At 35.2% G+C, this 20,675-nt stretch overlaps 1 protein-coding gene across 2 annotated transcripts in view; it reads left to right on the top strand.

Moving 5' to 3' along the window:
• LOC131846257 (protein tweety-like) overlaps positions 1-9,444 on the top strand; it is a 96,331-nt gene extending 86,887 nt beyond the window's left edge. For both annotated transcript variants that reach the window (XM_059195520.1, XM_059195521.1), the window contains exons 6-14: positions 3,827-4,039; positions 4,906-5,034; positions 5,659-5,796; positions 6,172-6,316; positions 6,876-7,021; positions 7,312-7,409; positions 7,696-7,878; positions 8,662-8,873; positions 9,338-9,444. In XM_059195520.1, coding sequence (XP_059051503.1) covers positions 3,827-4,039; positions 4,906-5,034; positions 5,659-5,796; positions 6,172-6,316; positions 6,876-7,021; positions 7,312-7,409; positions 7,696-7,878; positions 8,662-8,830 — 1,221 coding nt within the window. In that variant the 3' untranslated portion in view covers positions 8,831-8,873; positions 9,338-9,444. The remainder of the gene's footprint in view (positions 1-3,826; positions 4,040-4,905; positions 5,035-5,658; positions 5,797-6,171; positions 6,317-6,875; positions 7,022-7,311; positions 7,410-7,695; positions 7,879-8,661; positions 8,874-9,337) is intronic.
• Positions 9,445-20,675: the final 11,231 nt, after the last annotated feature.

The raw sequence follows: 20,675 nt of genomic DNA, 5'->3' as shown, positions 1-20,675 counted from the left end.
AAGATACGGCTCCAGGTACAATATTCTATGATTTACAACCTACCTGATGTAGCTAAACACATTTTATACAATCATATTTATCGATCAGTCCGTCCCTTCACAATGGAGAGACGTGCTCATTATACCAATTCCAAAATCCAATGAAGCGACTAAAGAACAACTAAGACCAATCACACTAGTATCTTGCCTGTGTAAAACTTTCCATCTAATGATTGTAAAACGTCTTGAATGGTTCGTGGAGAAAAACAAAATTATTCTGTAAATTTTTAGAAAAGCTCAATCATGTTTGGATTGTCTCACAGATTGATTACTCAGATTATTCTCTACGAATGTACCAACAATAGCCTGTTTCTTGGATATAGAAGGAGCATATAATAACATTTTAATAGAAAAAATAGTACATATACTAGACGAATTGTCAGTAGGGCGTAAAATGTGTACTTACATCTGGGAAATATTAAAAGAAAGGCACCTTATGATTAGAAGCTGAAGGTAAAATGCATATACGATGGACTAGTAAAGGGATCCCTCAAGGATGTCCCTTTATCCATTATTTAATATAGCTACCATAGAAATCTGTAAGAGAATGGAACAAATTTATATCTGTCAATATGCAGATGACTTTGTACTATATGCAACAGCATATAATTTTTTAGATAGCGAAACATCCAGAGCTGCTTGAATATATTGGCCAATATACTAGGTGAATTGGGACTTTGTCAGCTAACAAATCAAAGGTTTTATTTTAGTCGAGGCAATGTTTAGTGTCAATGACCAAACATTAAAGGATGCCAAAATGTTAAATTCTAGGTCTATGAGATAAGTCATTACGATGGGGAAAGCATATTAAAGAAATCCGGGAAAAGGGACAAAAATTTTTAACTTTACTTAAAGTTCTGTGGGATTGGATGGGGAATGCATCCTGTACATCTACGACGATTATACATAGCATTAATTAGGAGTAGGTTTGATTATGCGAGCCCACTCTATGACAACGCTGCTAAATGCCATACGACCAAATTAGATGTTGTTCAAAATCAAGCATTAAGGATTATAGGCGGCTTTATTAAAACCACACCAACACATGTCATGGAATGTGAACTGGGTATTCCACCTTTGTTTATCAGAAGACAGTTCCTTGCATATAAATTCTGTTTAAAATCTCAGTCATGGACCACAAAAGTAACGGCTGCACTAATTTCAAATCTCAGTGAACTATGTGACAATAGATATTGGAATAGAAAGAGAAAACCTCTTTTGACAATCTGCTCAAATGAAACCATACAAGAGAATATATCGACATCTGATCCTCTGGAAATGTTTACTCTGAGTACATGGGTTACAAATTTTAATATTAAAAATATAATTAAAACTGAGGTAGATAGTATAAAAAGTTCAAAAGGTGACTATGAAATTAATCAATTAAAATATGAGGTATTGAAAGAACTAAATACGAAATACGGTGATTGGCAATATATTTTTACAGATGGATCAAAATCTACCAACGGTCTTGGTGCTGCCTATTACGATCCTGATAGAAACACATACGAAATGTATAAAATAAAAAACAATATCTCGATTATGACGGCGGAACTCATTGCAATTTCAATGGCACTTTCATATTGTCTGAACTGTTTAAATGTAAGTAATATTGTCATATGTACGGATAGCAAAAGTGCCCTATTCCATATTTTAAAATGCGCTTCGGATATAGAGGAATATCAACAGCATACAAAATTTTAGATAAAATTAATAATTTTAGGATTAAAAATGTGACATTGGCATTGCAGTGGCTCCCAGCTCATGTGGGTCTACAGGGAAACGAGAAGGCTGATACTTTGAAAAAAGCCTGCTCTGAAGGAGTAATTATTGATGTGTTAGACTATTCAGAGATACTAAGCAAGTATAAAAAAAAGTGCTATAAAAGCTGGAAAGAATATTTTGATGAAAGATCTAAGTCAAAGGGCATATGGTATAAAACGATACAGTGCCAGCCTCCTCGTATTCCATGGTTCGCACTCACAAAGATTAATAGGCAGCACATTGTTATTGCGAATAGACTGCGTTCCGACACATTCCATTAAATAAATTTGCTTATTTAATGAAAAAAAGTGATATCCCCTAATTGTGAAGCTTGTGGAAAAGAAGAAGATCTGCATCATATTTTAATGGAATGTGTTCGTAACGCATATAAAAGAGAATATACCATCCAAGCTTTAATGTTAAATAGGTTAGACGTAGGAGTATTCCATGAAATATTGGCAGAACCAGCTTCCGATGCAGCCAAGTTATTGTTCTGGATGGTATCATATTAGATTAAGTTTTTTTAGTTTATTTTTGTTAATTAGTATAGGTACGATGGGATTGTCATCGTCACATTATGTGCACAAAAATCCCAAAAAAAAAAAATAAAGAGAAAAAAAAAAAAAATCTTTTAATGTAGGTACATACATTTCTTTCATACATCAAAGATATTATTATTGTAGATATCGAAAGTTATGTATACAAGTAATTCTGAATATTATCAAGTTCAAAATAAGCACACATTACTGGCTTAGATAATAGAGTAATATTACTTGTAATAAAAACATTTGTGACACCCATATGTATACATATTACATAGTAAGTACTTACGCCCGTGCCGTGAGACTCATCTAAGCGTACAGCGCATGCGCGTCGTGCGGTAACCGCACCGACCGACCAATAGGAGCGCGCCTCTCGCGCATCCAGAAAGTTCGCGACTAATGGACGGTATAGTAGTAAAGCAATGAGTGTTCCAGTGACATCATTATAATATTTTCTCGTTAAGTATTATTGTAATATACATAATTTCGTACTAAGTAACGTGTTCCCCCGTTACACATTTCTAACGTGTAACGGGCGTGAAAGCGAGACAAACAGACAGAGTTACTTTAGCATTTATAATATTTGTAAGAATATCGCTATTAAAAATAGGGGTTGGTGAAAGACGGGCCAAAATTTAGGCGTGTATGTAACATTATAAATAAATAAAAAATTGTCCATAATACAAAAAAAAAAAAAAAAAAATTCAGGGTAGGCCATATGACTTAGGGGTATAAAAAATAGATAACAACCCTACCTCAGACCTAGCAAGTATACATATCAAATTTCATCAAAATGTGGGAGAAATATGGCAACTAACACTGTGATACGAAGTTTATATATAAGATATAGCGGAATTCTCATTAGGGAAAAGAGGGGTACATCGTAGAATACATGAGGTATATACCAGTAAATTCATTGTAGCTAAAACCAGTCTCTTACACATAACGATTGAAATAAAAAATCATATAGCCCGATTTTGATACGTACGAGTATAAACGTATCAAAATCGGGCTATAACAGACGCGTTACAACATATCTTCGTCGAGAGAAAAAAATAGGCATGGAATGTAGAATAAACTATAACATAATATATACATTGGCACATAAGCCATATCTACAGGGTATCGGCTAACAATATTATACCTACACATTTACATTGAATCTTGAATCGTCCCTAATGAGGTACACGATACAGTTACCTACATATCTTGTATATACCTATCTTTGCAAAACAGATGTCATGTAGACTGAATTGACTGCCATCTATTTTCGTGCTTTGTTACTAAGCACCCACTAGTAATCCGAACTGCTTCAGATCTAGAGACATCTAGCGGCTACGGCGGCGAAATAAAATAGCCCGAAGAATAGCCCGAGTTAGGAAGGAACCATTTTCTTGTATGGGATGGGGTATCTGTATGTAATATTATGTTATCTGTGTTATTATATATAGGTATTCATGAGAATTACGTCAACTTTCCAGTCCAGTATCCTAGAGGAGACAATGGGTTCCCGTGCTCGCGCTCCGCTCTCTCGACTTGCGGACGCATTGGATACGCCGGTGGCTAACCAGACCGCGCTCGGCACGCTGCTCCGAGCTCTATCGACGCTGAGGAATAACGCCAGCCTTGCCACCGCTGCTGCTGACAATCTAAAGAGGCCGCTGGCTGCGCTCAACTTGGATGCTTTCATGAAGGTATTGATTAATGCTATAGTAATTGTGCCAACTGAAAATCAGCGCTGGAAATAAAATTGTTGCTTGTATTTCTTATGTAATCATTGTGTAAAACGAGTCAATAAAATTATATTCTATAGTAATATTTCTGTCAACACTCGACACCCTTACATTTGTATACGTCACCACATATCTTAGATTTAATTTACGATGATTATGTTGATTTAGTGGCACACGATGATAGGTTTAGTAATGTAGTACAATTATTACACCTGTATACTCACTACCAAGATACTATAGCAAACAAATAATTTAAGTAGCGACACCTCATCACATCATATATAACGCTACATTGGTGAGGTTATAATCATAGCGCTATATTGGTAATCTATGTCAGAGATAGACTTATTTAGGCATCTGAATGAGTACTTATATCTTTTTTTCTATCACAGTCGCCACACAGCTTGTTTCGTAAGATGTGTTTAGGTCGTAAGCAGACAAATCGCATGATGTCCGTTGTGAGATGGGTCGGGTGATTTTCCAGTTATACAAATTAAAACGATTGCTATTTACTATGTTATGTGTTCACTCTTTCGCGCGTGATTGCGCGTAATATTTCATATCATTTCACTTTTTTTTTTAATTATTTTCCTTATTACACCGTTTTTATTTTCTAAAGACATATTTATGATTTATAAATTATAAATAACTCTATAATTATGCCTTTGCTCCCTACTCAGATTTCCGCCATTTTTCAATAATAATTATTACGAAAAGTCGCTAAGGCCGATGCCGCCGATGGCGGCATGCTCTTTCTTATTCTTTTTATTTCCTGTGTAAATGCCGATTCTCGTGGGCAAAGTAGCTTATGTTTGTTTGTATTGCAGCGCATGTGGGTGTGGGAGGCGGCGCGGTGGGCGGGCGGCATGGCCGGCTGGTGCGTGGGCGGCGCCGTCTGCGTCGCGCTGCTCGCTGCTGCTGCGCGGCGCTCTCGTCGTGCGCTGCTTCTGCTCTGCGTTAGTTCTCTTACTCTACTTACTTACTAGATTATATTATGTAAATTTTAACTCGTCTGTACACTTTAAAGGTAACTTTGAGTCAAGTATTTTAGCAGTCAAGCAGTTTGCTTTGTAAGCTGTTTTCAGGTTTGAATTTCGAAGAGTTGAGAGTTTAGTTTTTAAGAATTGTGCTCCATGAGGGCGTCCTTGAGAGTCCCTTGACATTTGTGATCCTTAGGAGGTGTATAACGTGATTTCTGTGGTGCTAACAACCCAGGACAATAGACATAGCGTCATTTAGTCTGAAACTAAGTAGAGTTTGTACTGTGAGTGCTAAATAATGAATAGAAATGTTTAAATTATTTTTCCAAATGCATACAAAATACACATAAAAACAACTAGAATAGAAAAAAACTATTTCTAATGATAATTTGTTCTTTAGTGCGAGAATCGAATCGGAATCGGAAACGTAGGTGATGATAGGTGATGTAGTAAACATCCAGATAACTTGATAAAATTAGTAGTAATGAATCAGTTAGTAAATAAAGTAGTTAGTAGTAGGAATATGTCTTAACATATATATGGTTATGGGCCCTACCTTCCATCTGTTTGTTTCTGTAATGTAATACGTGTGCGTTGCAGGTGGGCGCGCTGGGAGCGCTGGTGGCGTGCTGGCTGGCGAGCGCGGTGCTGGCTGCCGGAGCTGTGGCAGCCGCCGACGCCTGTCAGGACCCTGCTGCTGCGCTCGCTCACCACGCGCGCCATGGGCTACCCGCAGACGTGAGTACACATTCACACACACAGATGCAGCCTTCTCGTGCTAAATACCGGTCACACAGTAATTTACAATAGTTTCGGGAATATGTAAATACTGGTTGTTTACCTAGTATACAGTATATAGTAGTAGTATACTTCTGCGTTACTAATATTAATAAAATATATGTTATATTACAATTATTATTTACGTTTCTTTCATTCCATTCATGCGCCATCCATAACTTTCTGTCTCATCTCCTCTACTCATAGGTTGTCAGAAAGAGATCGCTTAAGCGATAAGACTGCCTTTTGTACCTTCATACTCTATATATTATTTTCTCGTATTTTTAAGGTGCATAAATAAAACAATAATAATGATGTTCTCTATGGTCTGTACAGATGGTGCACTACTACCTGTCGTGCAAGGTGTCCCGTGAGAACCAGCTGACGGCGGAGTTGAGAGCTGCACAGCGCGCGGTATTGGCCGTGCGGCAGGCGCTAGCTGTGCTGACACGTGGAGCGCCGCAATTGTTCAACGATCCAGGTGACTCACACACGCACACTTTCTCACCTGTTCCTCCCTGTCCCCACCTGTCTCTCCCTGTTTCTACCTGTCTTTCCCTGTCTCCACCTGTATTCACCTGTCCCTTCCTATCTCCACTTGTCATCACCTGTCCCACAAAAAGATCGCCGTATTTTTGCGCACCATTGCGTGCTTTTTCTTTTTTTGTATTAAATGATTATCTCTGCAAAAAGACAGATATCAACCACGGGTCAAAGATTTATCTATATGTAATAGATTTGTTGATAATTATCTTAAACGGAAAATCTGATCTGAATATCAAAATAATTTTTTAACAGAAATTGCATACATACAACACAAGCAAATAAGCGCGAAAAGGTATAGGCATATAAAGACAAACAATCACTCACGATTGCACACGTACGCTTTTCGCACGCTTTCTTTCGTAAAATCTGCGCTACTGGTCATGCGTGAATGAAAGTTTCGTGTAATGGTTTCATGCAACATCACAATGTGCACTTAAAAAAGAATTCTATTTTAGTATTAATAGAATCGAAAATGATAAGGTATGTTTATACAGGTTTGCAGCCGGCACTCGGTGCACTAAATGCTGGAACGGGTGAAGCGGAACGGGCACTAGTATCGCTATCGGCAGCGCTGGAATGCCGCACGGCGCGGGCTTCCTTCGTTGCAGGCGCGCGAGCTGCTTGTGACGCCGGCTTACAGGTGAGAATTCAGCAGCTGCAGCGCTACTACGTGGGCCATGTAAAGACAGATGGTCCAAGTAACTACACCTGTATATAAATTGAATTTGTCAACCAATACACCATACCATACACTTTTTGATACATCCACAAATATTTAATTGCAACTTTTTATATCTTAATTACCAACAACTTTACATTCTTTTTCATCACATTTTTATTTTGCATTAGTTGGTACAAATTTATGAATTAAGACCCAACAATGATATGGTCCTTCGAACCGGATTTAATATTTTGATATTTTCCCGACAGGCGCTGACATTGCAACTACTCGCCGCGATAGCAGCCGGCTTCCTGTTCACGGCAATCGTGTTAGTTGATTCACACGCATGGATATACATTAACACAAAGTAAGTATATTGAACTTATCCTCGTAAAACTCTTGTAACTTCCTCCTTTAGCAGTTTTTAAATCAATGCGCTGCCTATAGGTAGGCGCCATGCGGCGATCAGTTATAAATTTGATAAAAAAAAAAAAATAGTGCGGTTATATCGCTCGATGTTTTACGAGCTGCTTTATCGTATACGTATCGTAAACCGGAGATATTAGGTGCACTTTGCGAGCAAGTGTGTTGAAAATAATAAAAGCCTGGTACTGCACCACGCTTTTATTATTATTATTTAATTATTTTTGCAGACGGTCGGGCACGGGCGAGGAGCAGGCTCCGTTCCTGTCGAGCGGCGGCAGCAGCGCGGCGTCCCGCACGCTGCCGCGGCCGGCGCCGTTCCCCAACGGGAAGCCGCCCTCCTACAGCGCCGCCGTGCAGCTCATGGACCTCGGGGAGCGCGAGCGGCCCAGGCCAGTACCCGCACGCACTTTGTAATCTATACACATTTTATACATTTTAGAGTATTAGGTTTTTATTTGCATTTCATTACTTAATTTATTATTTTGTTTCATTCCGTTATCGTTAGTATGTGTGAGACCAGAAATATTCAAGGTACCAGTGGAAGATGACAAGATGAGCATGAAGTCTAGTCAGTTGGTCCATCGTGGCGAATTTATCGTAATAGTTTCCTAGTGCGCGGAGGACTATTTGATAAGATACGTTGCTAGCAATGGGGTCACTGATGACCATTATTAATAATCGTCTTCCACCCTATTCTTTTTAATGGATGATTATAGAATGGTACACCCGCCTGCACTAACGATTTGCATACGCTAGCACTGCGACTTACATAGATCTATTGTGCTCGCCCGATTTCAAAGTTCGCTATCTAGACCCGTCTAGAATTGAAGAATATTAGTAACGATGTTTTTTATCACCTCAGGATGGAGTAAACACTTTCCAAAGAGAATATTTATTTGTTTATTTATTAGTACACAAAACAGATTACAATTAATACAAGAATTTGATTAGGAGTGTGTAGTCATAAAACAAAACTGGATTGTAATCCAACACTGTATGCCTAAAAGCTAAATTATATATACGCTAGATAAGGCTATATATAATAAAAAGTAAAATAAATAGAAAATAATATATAATTACGTAATACTGTAAATCATTATATATCATTTATGCTTCGTTTATGTAGGATAAAACCTTTCCTTTATACGGATAAGTCGGGTACAAAGATAGTGAATGGACGGTGTCCGGTGCAGGTCGCGCATGTCGGGCAGCGCGACGCTGGGGCGGGGCGCGAGCGGCGGCGGGGGCGGGGCCGGGGCCGCGCTGGGCGGCGCCCACACGCTGGGACGCGCGCCCCACAACGGCAAGTACGCCACGCTCAGCAAGCAGTGCAAGACGCTCGAGGGCAACGACTTCTACTGAGACCGGCCCGGCGGTGGCGCGCATCTCCCCGAACACAACGCTGGTATGTACACTGCATTTTTATACTATGATTATGTCTAAAGAGTTATAAATAGAGCTAGCTATGCTTGGAGTTTCTTTAAGGGATGAAATTCGAAGCGAAGAAATTCGCCAAAGTACTAAAGTCCTCGACATAGCTCTTCGTATTTAGTAAGTTAAAGTGGCTGGTCATATCTGTCGCAGAACCGATGCTCGCTGCAGTAAACGTGTATTAGAGTGGAGACTGCGAATTGGCAAACATAGTGCATACGTAGGGTTTCGAGTAATAACTGGAAGATCGTACCCGTGAGGCGTACCTTGGGAGAGGCCTATCTCCAGCAGTGAACTGCAGTGAGCAATTAACACATAAATATGCAAAACACATAATGTACTTCTTTCCGTCTATAGGTGACGAACATCTTTTTCACCAGCTTACTTTGTCGATGTACAATGATAGCGTATACATCTGTTGCACTGTCGATTCAACAGTTGCAGGTCAGGCGGGTCGACAGGCGACCGCCCTGAACCGCTTCGATCCGAAGTACGCGTCGTTCGGTCCCCGCGCGCCCCGCCCGCGCCCCGCGGCCCCCATGCCGTCGCTGGGCACGTTCTCGCCCGCGCCGCCCGCGGCCGTGTCCGGTCCCGGGCCCGGCGCCTCCGCCGTGTCCGGCGACAAGTACGCCACCGTCCGGCCGCCGCGGCGCGCCGAGCCGCAGCCGCTGTCGGCCGCAGCGCTCGAGTACCGCTCGCTGCAGCGGCCGCGCCGCCAGCAGCCCAACACGGCCACGCAGCACCGCCGGCGACCCGACCGCACGCAGCACCACGACCAGCGCGATTTGTACGCCGTCACAGAACTATAATGGCCAGGTAGTGATTTGCAAATTTAAACCGTCTCCCGTTGTATTAAAATTCATCTTTGATCACATTATTTTTGGAGTTACATCATTATGTACTTCAAGTGATGAAAACGCATGCAGCACTACGAACAGCGCGACCTTTACGCTGTCACAGAACTATAATGGCCCGATAGTGTTATACAAATTTAAACCGTCTCCCATTGTATTTAAACACATTTTTTTGGAGTTTCATCATTATATACTTCAAAGATAACGGTGATTATAATAAGATACGGTATTATACTGAAGGAATTGCAATTGGTCATTTTAAAAACCGATATCACGACGGGGAGGATGTAGCGCCACGCGTATTTCAGATCGAACGAGACGATAAGTGAACGAATGTATTTTTGAAATTGGAAGTCTTTAAATTACACGATAGACGTTTAAAGTGATAATTAAGGTTCCAAAAGATTGGCTGTAACTAATGTCCACTCCAATATTACTATGCTAATCATAGTAAATTAAAAAGAGTGCACGATGTACTATATGTACGTATATACCTATTATGTATTATAATATTTATAATATATTGACTACATGCGTGTTTGATAGTGTACAAGTCATTCAAGACTTTGTTTTCTGGAGTCAGAATGGTCAAAGCCTATTAAGAACGGTGTCTAGGTTGATTTTTTTATTAGCGCATTCAGTGTAGGAGAAATAGAGAAAAGACGCTCTTTTTTATTTGTAAATATATTATATTGCACAATTAATTATCTTGATTTAAAAAAGACTTAATCGCCATTCATTTGAAATTGCTCAAACTCATAGTAAGTTTGCGAGAATTGGTCTAATATTTTTAGTAGCAAAGTTATATGATATCAAGAAAATGTTTAAATTTTTTGAATTGCACAAATATTGTAACAATAAACTTTTCTATTGACTTTAGAATTTCACAGGCCTAGATTTTACACTGCTTAATTATAATATTTTTAATTAAATATTAAAATTACAGTAATGCAATATTGACATAATGTAACATGAAATATTGAAATGGGACATTCAATTAAATGCAAACTATGGTCATCACTCACGGCACAGAGGATGAAATATAATATAATCTGTATTATTTTAGATATGGATACAGATAAAAATAAACTGACAGTTGTCCATCTAGTTTGGTTACTAATTTGGGTTGAGTGTTATAGAAGTTAGTGAAGACAAATAAAACCATAATTAGGTTTTTTTTGTTTTAAACTTGATATATTTTATAAAACGTCTGTAATATCTACACTGAAACATTAAGATTCCATTTTTTCATTTTTTCAAATTGCCTTTGCTTTACATTGCTTTTTTAAATTTTACACTGTTTTATTTTTGTGATATTTACGTATATAAGATGTTCATTTACTTTTTTATTATCTGTGCCGTATGTGACCACATTGTCTCCATGTTTAAAACGTCTAAACTTGTCCATAATAAGGCTGTGTGAAATAAACTGATGACCAATAACTATATTATATTCAATTACGTCAATAATGGTTTTTCTAAACGTAATCTTATCTCTAGAATGTATCGTTACAGATCCTAACTGTACGTTTTTGACTCTGTTTTTCGCTCAATGTAGGTTTAAAAGCGGTATGGTCTATAAAACGGTTAATTTAACGGTCTTGTCATTGACATAATGCCAAATGGGTGTCAGAAATGCGTTTAAAAGTGCTCTGTTTATAAGCGATGCAAAATTTTCGTTAAGTAACTCACGTGCTATTATTACACGATCATAATATCTTACTATTTTTTTCTTTTTCTTACTCCTATTCAATTTTTTTCTACTTTACTTTAATAGATTTGTGTAAGTGTCTAATTATTTCAATGAAGTGTCCATAAGTGAACTATTGTTCCATTAAATAATAAATGTATTCACAGTACTATTATATAGAGTTTATAGAAAAGAGCATATTATTCCTTAAAAGCCACAAGCTGGTTTGCCAATAAATCTATAAAGACTCATTTGTAATACTAAATTCTACAATTTTGCAGTATATGTACAGGTCATCACAGTTCCAATTGTAAACCCAACAAGTTTGCTGCCTTCTGCAACTCTCAAATGGAATTTCCATAGAGAATCATCAACCCAAAAAATAGGTATTCAATTTTTAACATCAATGCATAGTTAGACTTTGGCATTCCATTTGGTATTAGGTCAGTGTCTTTAACGTTAATATAACCTTACTATAATGGCGCTTGATAAAACTAACGGTAAAATGGAGAGATGCCAAAATGTAGTAAAGTATGATAATTGGCATGTTTTTTAAATAAAGTAGAATGGCTTGGAGCCTGAATTGTAGAGATTTGTTCGTACTGTACATGTATACCTATACAGTTTACTTGTACATATAGATAAATACTTATATATTGTTTACTATAGTCGACCTTTGTATCATTCAATATTTCTAAATTTATTTATATTAGCATGTATTTAATTAATATAACGAGAAGTGAAAACATAGTTACAATAATGCATTTGTTTAGAATCTCTTTCGGTATAGCAATTTTTATCATTTTGTGTGTACTCTATGTACAAAAGCGAAGGCTCAAGGCGTTTTAACTAGGTAATTGTAGGTGACATAATGTATATAATAAGTTCTTTATAACTAACTTATTTTATTTACAGATAATAATTAAAGTTAATTGTAAATAAAATAATATTTAATTAATTAAGCATTCCATGGTACGTGAATTAGAAGTGGAATTTGTAGTAAAGCAATCGTCATACAATACATAACCTTAAAATGTTGTATATAAGGTGCAAAACGAAACTGCCATTTGATGAACAAAATTAAACAGAATGTTTATACTTAAATAAAATTGTAGTTATTAATATTAAAGGACAAAGTACTGCTCTTGCTATAACACCACAAGTTTGTAATTGTAAAAATTTAATAATTTCGATATGTGATCATGAAAATAACTTTTGTATACACTTATATAATAAACAAAAATATTCCCGCCAAAATTTGACAAGTCGATCGTGTTATTTTTTTATAGCACTACATATGCGTTCACAAGACAGGTATAGGGCGAGAAATCTCGTGGCCTCGATATAAAAATAAAATCGACAATGTCAATTTTGGTGATAGCCAATATCAATCAAATTATGAGAAAACTATACATATATTTGGAATACGTTGAAATTGCAGCTCTAAGCCTAATCCGCAAGATACGTATTCCAATACAGCAAAATAGTGGTAGAAATAATTTTAGATATATTTTACAAAACTCATTATTTTCGTGATCACTACTAATCCTTAATATATCGTATTAGCTGTATTTAATAAAGTAGAACATGAAATAAGTGTAATTAATACCAGATTTATTCATACGTGTGAAGCCGACAGTTTTGTAATTCAGTATTATAAATAGGAAATTTTGTGAGACTTTACAATGACGTTCGTACGTTTTTTATGGTCATGTAACTTTTTTTTCGTCTCTAAGTTTCGAAGTACCGTAAGCAGTGTATTCGCCAAAGATAATGCATAATTTACATTAAGTATGCCTATTTAGTGTTAAGGTTATTTTAAGATTCCTAAAAAATACTTATGACGGTCATATTCCGTAAATTGAAAATATAAAATTCTCTAACGTAAGTTTTAATGGAAATTATAAAGTCTCTCTATGGTCTCTATGGATATACTGGTTTTTTTTTTGCACACATATGTATTATGACCGTCATATATGTAATTCGCTTATTCCATCTATACAGAGACAGTTTCATAAGAAATGTTTAGTTTTCATATACGCTTACATCGCATTGTCTGAAAAGAATATCCGATTTCTGAAAGTTTGTCAATGATATTTAATTAGTTACATGTTATTTTATCCACAAATATACCGCCAAAATATAACATAGTGAAAACTGACTTTTTTATTGGTTATTTACAACATACATAGTTATGTTTCCTTTATTTTTTCATAACAACAGTCCACGTACACAGAATAATTAATATCCTGTACACCTAGTCTATAATCTGGTTTTTGGATATTTGTTTTCATTATTATCATCTTTCAAAAATAGGGTGTCCAATTTAGTAAATTATAAGTTTCTTTTTTTTTTAATAATTGAGTAAACCTTATTAATCCATTCAAAACATTCATTATTGTTAATGTATTTAAAATGATTACAGAGTGGTTCATCGAATTACTTGCGGTATTTTACCATTTAACTAATATGCAATAACAAAATTTATATATCTACGTAAGTTACACGATTTTCCAATGTAATTATCGCACTTTTGTATTTATAAATATACACAGTTGTAAAGTATAATAAGTAACATCTTTCGGGCTAAAGTTTTTAAGTGGTGTCTCTTTTGGGCTAACTTTTTTATATCTTTTTTTTCTATTACCGAACGACAAATACGATATGGACTGTGGATCATAATGTAAAAGTAAAACACTATTGTAGTTACCACACATTTGTTTTTTATTATTAGATGTTCAGTTTTTGTTTGCAATCGCATGCCAGAAGTAAAATATCGAATGGTATGATTGTAGGTTCAATAATATTTTTAATAACTGCTATCACACATCGTGTTGTCTTCTATCTCTTTCACAACGCAAATTAATGTATGCTAAATAATAACGGATTGGTTTTATATCTATCTCTCTTACATTAAGTGTGACTTCATTATGAAGTGGTATTACAAAAATTTGCACCATGAATATGAAATTGAAACTTATTATTTTTAATATTAATGGCCATCTCCATTCGGTCAGCGTAAGATCTGTTTTGGCCGTTTTATGATCTAAATTATTCTTAAGGACAGATTGTTTCTAAAAAAAAAACAAATGAATCAAAGATTTTTTAAAAATCGAACCTAGTAGAGGTGTACTTACTTTACAGCCATTGTCATTTTCTTATTCTTAGGCAATCCCACTTTTATTTAAATAAATTTTAACTACTGCATGCTGTACCGTAATAGGTATAAAGTTGGGCAATATATGCCCACTAATGGACTTAATATGTGCCATATTTTTTATTGTTGATTAAAGATAACATTGATGATTCGAAATTTTGCTAGAATGGTTTATGTTTTTAATTTATTTTTAATAGATTATCTGTTTTAGTTGATTACGCCGTATTAGACAAATTGTTTTGCGTTTTCAAGTCAATTATGGTGCGCCCGAGCATGTTATATATGTATTAGACCTTTTTACATTGTTCGATATTTTATCTGTACAGCAAATAATAGTCTGTAGACATGAAGTACGCAATAAATTTGTATATTATTTTTATTTGTTTTTTTTATATTTTAGTGTAGAAAAGTCGGAATATTATAGAATAAAATATCTTGCAATGTAATAGGGCGATAGATATAAGTCTTAATTCGCGATGTATGACGTGTATAACGTATGTAATAAGCGGTTGGCGAATAGATCAAGTGTATGAGTTTACAATGAAACTAATAAATGGAATATAAATATTTCGCAGTTTTCTTTTATTCCTATGACATATTATATCAATATATATTTTTTAATTATTACTCCTTGTTTAATTTAATATTTAATAACGAGTTGCCCTAGTTTTACATGAGTATTTAAATTAATTATTAAAGTTCATAATTCCTTTATTAATACTACAAATATGTGTCTAAAAAAACATGATGCAATAGCGAAGTACTTTTTGTGAAGATTCTGCGGGGAATTTGTTTAATTTATTATGGTACTTCTAGTGAGGACAGTAGTACACTTTGTAATTTATTTATATCTATTATTATTATTCTTTTATTTCTTTCTTCTTTAATTATTCTTCTTATATGAAGTTATTTATGTATTTATATATGAATTAAATCTTATTAATCTTATTCTGTACCAGTGGAGTGGAGGATGATGCTATCCAGCAAGAGGTCAGGTCAGGTCGTTGTGGCGAATTTAGCAGGAGTTAACCACGATGGTTCAACGAGAAACTCGTGGAGATTAACCTGACATCTCTAGCGATTAGTCCATTAGCTCCCATCTATATATATAAATAAAATTGGAGTGTTTATTTGTGATATTGAAATAAAATTTTTTTACTACATCCATATGAATATAAATACGCGATGAGAAGAGTGGTGGTGAGAGTAAACACACACAGTAGGGTGTAACTTGTATATTAACTGTTACATCTTGATTTACTCTACCTTAGACTAATTACTAAGACTATATATATTAACAACTACGTGGCCTACGTGTTGTTATATAAAACGTACATGGGCACAATCTACTATCGAACGTGCTGATTTGCATCACTATATCACAGTATATACACCAAAATAACGTTTCTTACAATTTTTGTCTGTCTGTTTGTTCTGGCTAATCTCTGAAATGGCTGGACCGATTTTGACGGGAATTTTTTTGGCAGGTAGCTGATGTAATAAGGATTAACTTAGGCTACTTTTATGTTAGAAATTTAAAGTTAATTTCCACGCGGACGAAATCGCGAGTACAGCTAGTTTCTAATAGTGTTCTCCATCAAAAGTATGATATGCAAATTACGTACAAATATAATAATATAAAAAAAAACAAATATACTAGAACACACCATCAGTAAGTGGCTGAAATGTCCTTTGTATATAGTATATAAATAATTTGTGTTTGAGTATAATTGAAAACACACAGAGTAAAACTTTAAACAAAAATATTAGAAATATATGCAAAATCCATTCTATCCAATATAAAATTCGTTGCATACCCAGCATAATTTATTCATGCACAGTTTAGAGTAATCTTTGGAGTGTGGCGCAGCCATTATGTTGGTCGTTATTTATTTTGCTGCCTGAATTATGTACAGTTTATCGTAGCCGGCTGTACTGCGCACCGGCTAAAGAGTTAATTTAATAGCATTAAATATTCACGAGGTTTGGCGCTACTGGCCATTTCAATAGATACAGAGTTTCTAGATATTACAATGAATTATCTTCAAATAAATAGTATATTTTATATATGGAGGTAGTCATCATCACTACATAGTATATACAAAGCTGTCGTTGTCTGTCCGTCCCTATTTATGGTTATTTTTTTAAAACTACGCAGCGGATTTTGAAGCAGGCTTTTTAAATAGATATAGTGATTCAAGGGGAAGGTTTATATGTATAATACATGCATAATATTGTAGAGAAACACTGAAAAATTTAGATGTTCATAGAAACCTCTAAATTTATCAGTGATGTGGTCATCTGTGAACACATTTTTTAAACCTCATGAGATTAATCAAAATAATATACTACAGTATTGTACACCTTAAAAAGGTCAATAAAAAAGTCCGCAGTGGTATATGTCTGTCTCTTAAAGATAACTCACAATAACCATTTATTATTCTTTTCATTTTACGGGAAAAATGGCTTATTTACGTGGAATTAACATAAAATTTTAAAATAAAAGTTGCCTATCCTTAATCCTAATCCTTATAATATTAGGTAGCTGAGAGTGAAAGTCATTTCAAAATCGGACCAGCCGTTTCAGTGATTAACGAGAACACGTTACTGTAGTACGTAATTATTCTAAAATGCACGAAATCAAATTTTTAGGAACAAAACTAAATCACGGCTTTAGGTTATTACATAGAGTCATAGAGTACTAAGTAAAACTTTCCAGAATTACTTTAATTCTATGTTATTTGTGTCTATGGGTTGGCTATTTCTCGATCTCATTGCGAGATTAGATTGTATTGGCCTTATCAATTATGAATTAGATGAAGTTTATGCGTAGATGTACGTCTAATTTGAATTTGAATTTGAACTAATTTAATAAAATGGAATATGTTTCCGTCACTCAAACTATCTTTATTCATGTAGGTCTATATATATATATATATATATATATATATATATATATATATATATATATATATATATATATATATATATAGACTTGTGATATGTCAAATCTACCGCCAGTTCGAAGCGTTTTTGAGCTAAAAAGAACTCAGGAGACTCAGCTCTTATTATTATCAAATGAGCTTGTACATGATTACAAAAATACAGATTCATATGTAAATTCAATTATGAGACTGTAGCGAGCACCAGCATATTCTATTGCTTTTGATTTGAAACAGTGGATAGGTATTGTTAGTAATATAATAAAATAGTCTTTTTTTTAATGGATGACAATGGAATGTTTTTTTTATATGATAATGAAATGGTGCACCCGCCTGCGCTAACGGTTTACACTGGCGGTGGAAGATGATAACATGAGAATGAGATCAGATCAGTTAGCCCTTATATAGATAAATTCATCTGGAATTTATCACGATGGTTTCCAGGGGGAACCGCGTGGAGGTCAACCTGACAGGGTACATTTCTAGCAATGGGATCGAGAGTCCAAATTACTAACAATCCCTATACCCTCGACAATGGAATGTTATACCCTACCCTATGCTTATCTGCTTACCCCTTAACGGTAAGTTGGTGGGACACCAGTGGACGACGAGGTCAGGTCAGTTAGTCCATCGTGACAAATTCACCAAGAATTTATCAGGATGATTCTCAAGGGAAACCGCATGAACGTCAACCTCAACCAAAAGTCCACATTATTAACCATCCCTTTCCCCTCAGTAATATGAACTAATAACCCTATTGCTAGCAATGTCCCATTTTAGGTTGACCTACACGCAATTCCTTCTGGGTAGCATCATGTTAAAATACTAGTGAATTTGCCACGATGCGATTGGTTAACTGACCTGACCTCATGTTCCTATCATCCTCAAATAGTGCTCCGCCAGCGTAAACCGTTAGTGCAGGCGAGAGCAACATTTCATTATCATCCATAAAATATTGGTTATTTAGTTCATATTACCAATTATGTTATCTGTGATATTACTAACGATTCCCTCTCCCCCACATGAGGGGGTTATGATGTACTGATAGGTTAGATACGAATACTGTGCATGACTCATAATATCTAAAATAGATAATAATACGCTTACTTAGCAGTAGGATTATGTTATCACGAGATAAAATAAGTTTTATAATTTTCTAGCTGATTCCCGACGTTCCGATCGAGCGGAACAGTATCTACGATTATTATTAACTTGGTATTTATTTATTTGATTTTTTTACAATTATTCGAGAATATATATTACTAATATTAACTGTACAATGATATATCATACTGACTTGTTTCGTGTGTACTCAGCTATAATTATAATTAATAAGAATTGTTCTGAAGATTTTTTATATACATATATTAAATAGAAAAATGTCATTTTTCAAAATTTTCGGAACATTAGATTATTACTAAAAAGAGCATACTGTTAACAATATTTTTATATGAATATAAAACACTTTAAGAAATTAAACGTGACGCTCAATAGATATCACAAGTCACATCTCTGTACTCTATGGTCATTCGCCATATTGATAAAAAATAATCGACTATATTTGGATTTATAAAATCTTAGGCTCTTACTTCGGTTTCAAACAGCGGAAGTTTTAGTAGAAGATTTAACTGTAGGACATTTTTTCTTGTAATGAGGGGATTGGGCTATTGTCAGGCGCTTTAGACCTGTATCACTGCGACCTACATACATCTATTCTGCTAGCCCTTTTTCAAAGTTCGCTACGTTACCTAGCCCCGTCAGGGACAAAAATGAAGGACATTCTTAGAAGCAGGTTGGTTTTTATCTCCTCAGAATAGAGCGCATAAATCCAAAGGAGATATTTCGTTTATGCATGAGTATTAGACGAGGTCTTACGGAGACATCAGCAGTGAAAGACACCACTTACCTACATTGTTACATTTTTGTTGTTGTTTACTTAGAATGGCAAATCAACTGACGACCTCCCAAAGTTTAGGAACACTATATCTCGAAGATTAAGGCCCCCAGGACCAGCACTAAGACTAACAATTCTAATAATAGTAATAATAAGACGGCCTTGGTGATCTAGCGGTTTGGCACACGGCCTTACTTCCGATGGTCGCGGGTTCGATTCCTCGCACTGCACAAACATTTGTATTCATGAGTATGATTGTTTGTATCGGTTTGGGTGTTTTCTATATATATATTATGTATGTATTTACGAAAAAAATATATATCTATGTATCTATCAGTAATCTAGTACCCACAACATCAGCTTTAGGTAGCTTAAGTCTAGATGGCGCTGTGTGTATTGTCCTGAGATTATTATAATGACGAAGTTTACCATTAATATCACTGTAGACCACTATGCAAAATGCGGGCTAAGCTTGACGTCACTCTTTCCATGAAATATTAACGTAATAAATAAAAAAAATACGAAACTGATCCTGTAACAGATTCGTAACATAGCAATCAACAGAGTAAATAAAATGTATTTATATTTTTATACAAATAACTATGAATTTATTGGTAGATATCAGAATAAATACAGAGATTGAAAAGGAAGTACACAACAAACAAAAATGTTTACGGTAATATTTTTATGTATACAAATAAAATATTATAGTTTCAGAGTTGAATAGATTTGAAGAGAATAATTACAATTTTTATTTCCGGATTTGGAATACATAATTTATATTATTAACCAAGTCTTAAAATAATAAATAAATAATCCTGGACAATTAACACAGCGCCATCTAGTCCTACAGTACGCAGAGCTTGTAATACATAAGCTCAAGGGAGACAACAAGCTCTAGACTCAAAGCTCTAGACAACTGATATAAATACTTATTTTTTTTTTGTAAATACATACATAATATTTATAGACAACGTAGTCCGATACAAACAATCATTACTCATGAGTGCAAATGTTTGTATCGTTCGAGGAACATAGCCCGCGACCATCGGAAGTAAATCGGTAATCATTTTATATATAAAATTCTCGTGTCACAGTTTTCGTTCCTATACTCCTCCGAAACAGCTTGACCGATTCTCATGAAATTTTGTGAGCGTATTGAGTAGGTCTGAGAATCGGCCAACATCTATTTTTCATCCCCCTAAATGTTAGGAGTAGTCCACCACAAATTTTTTTTTT

Source organism: Achroia grisella, unplaced genomic scaffold (genome assembly GCF_030625045.1).
Source record: "Achroia grisella isolate CSIRO2021 unplaced genomic scaffold, CSIRO_AGI_Agris_v1 utg509, whole genome shotgun sequence".
In the NCBI taxonomy this organism is placed as follows: domain Eukaryota; kingdom Metazoa; phylum Arthropoda; class Insecta; order Lepidoptera; family Pyralidae; genus Achroia; species Achroia grisella.
This window is presented reverse-complemented; position numbering and strand designations above follow the sequence as displayed.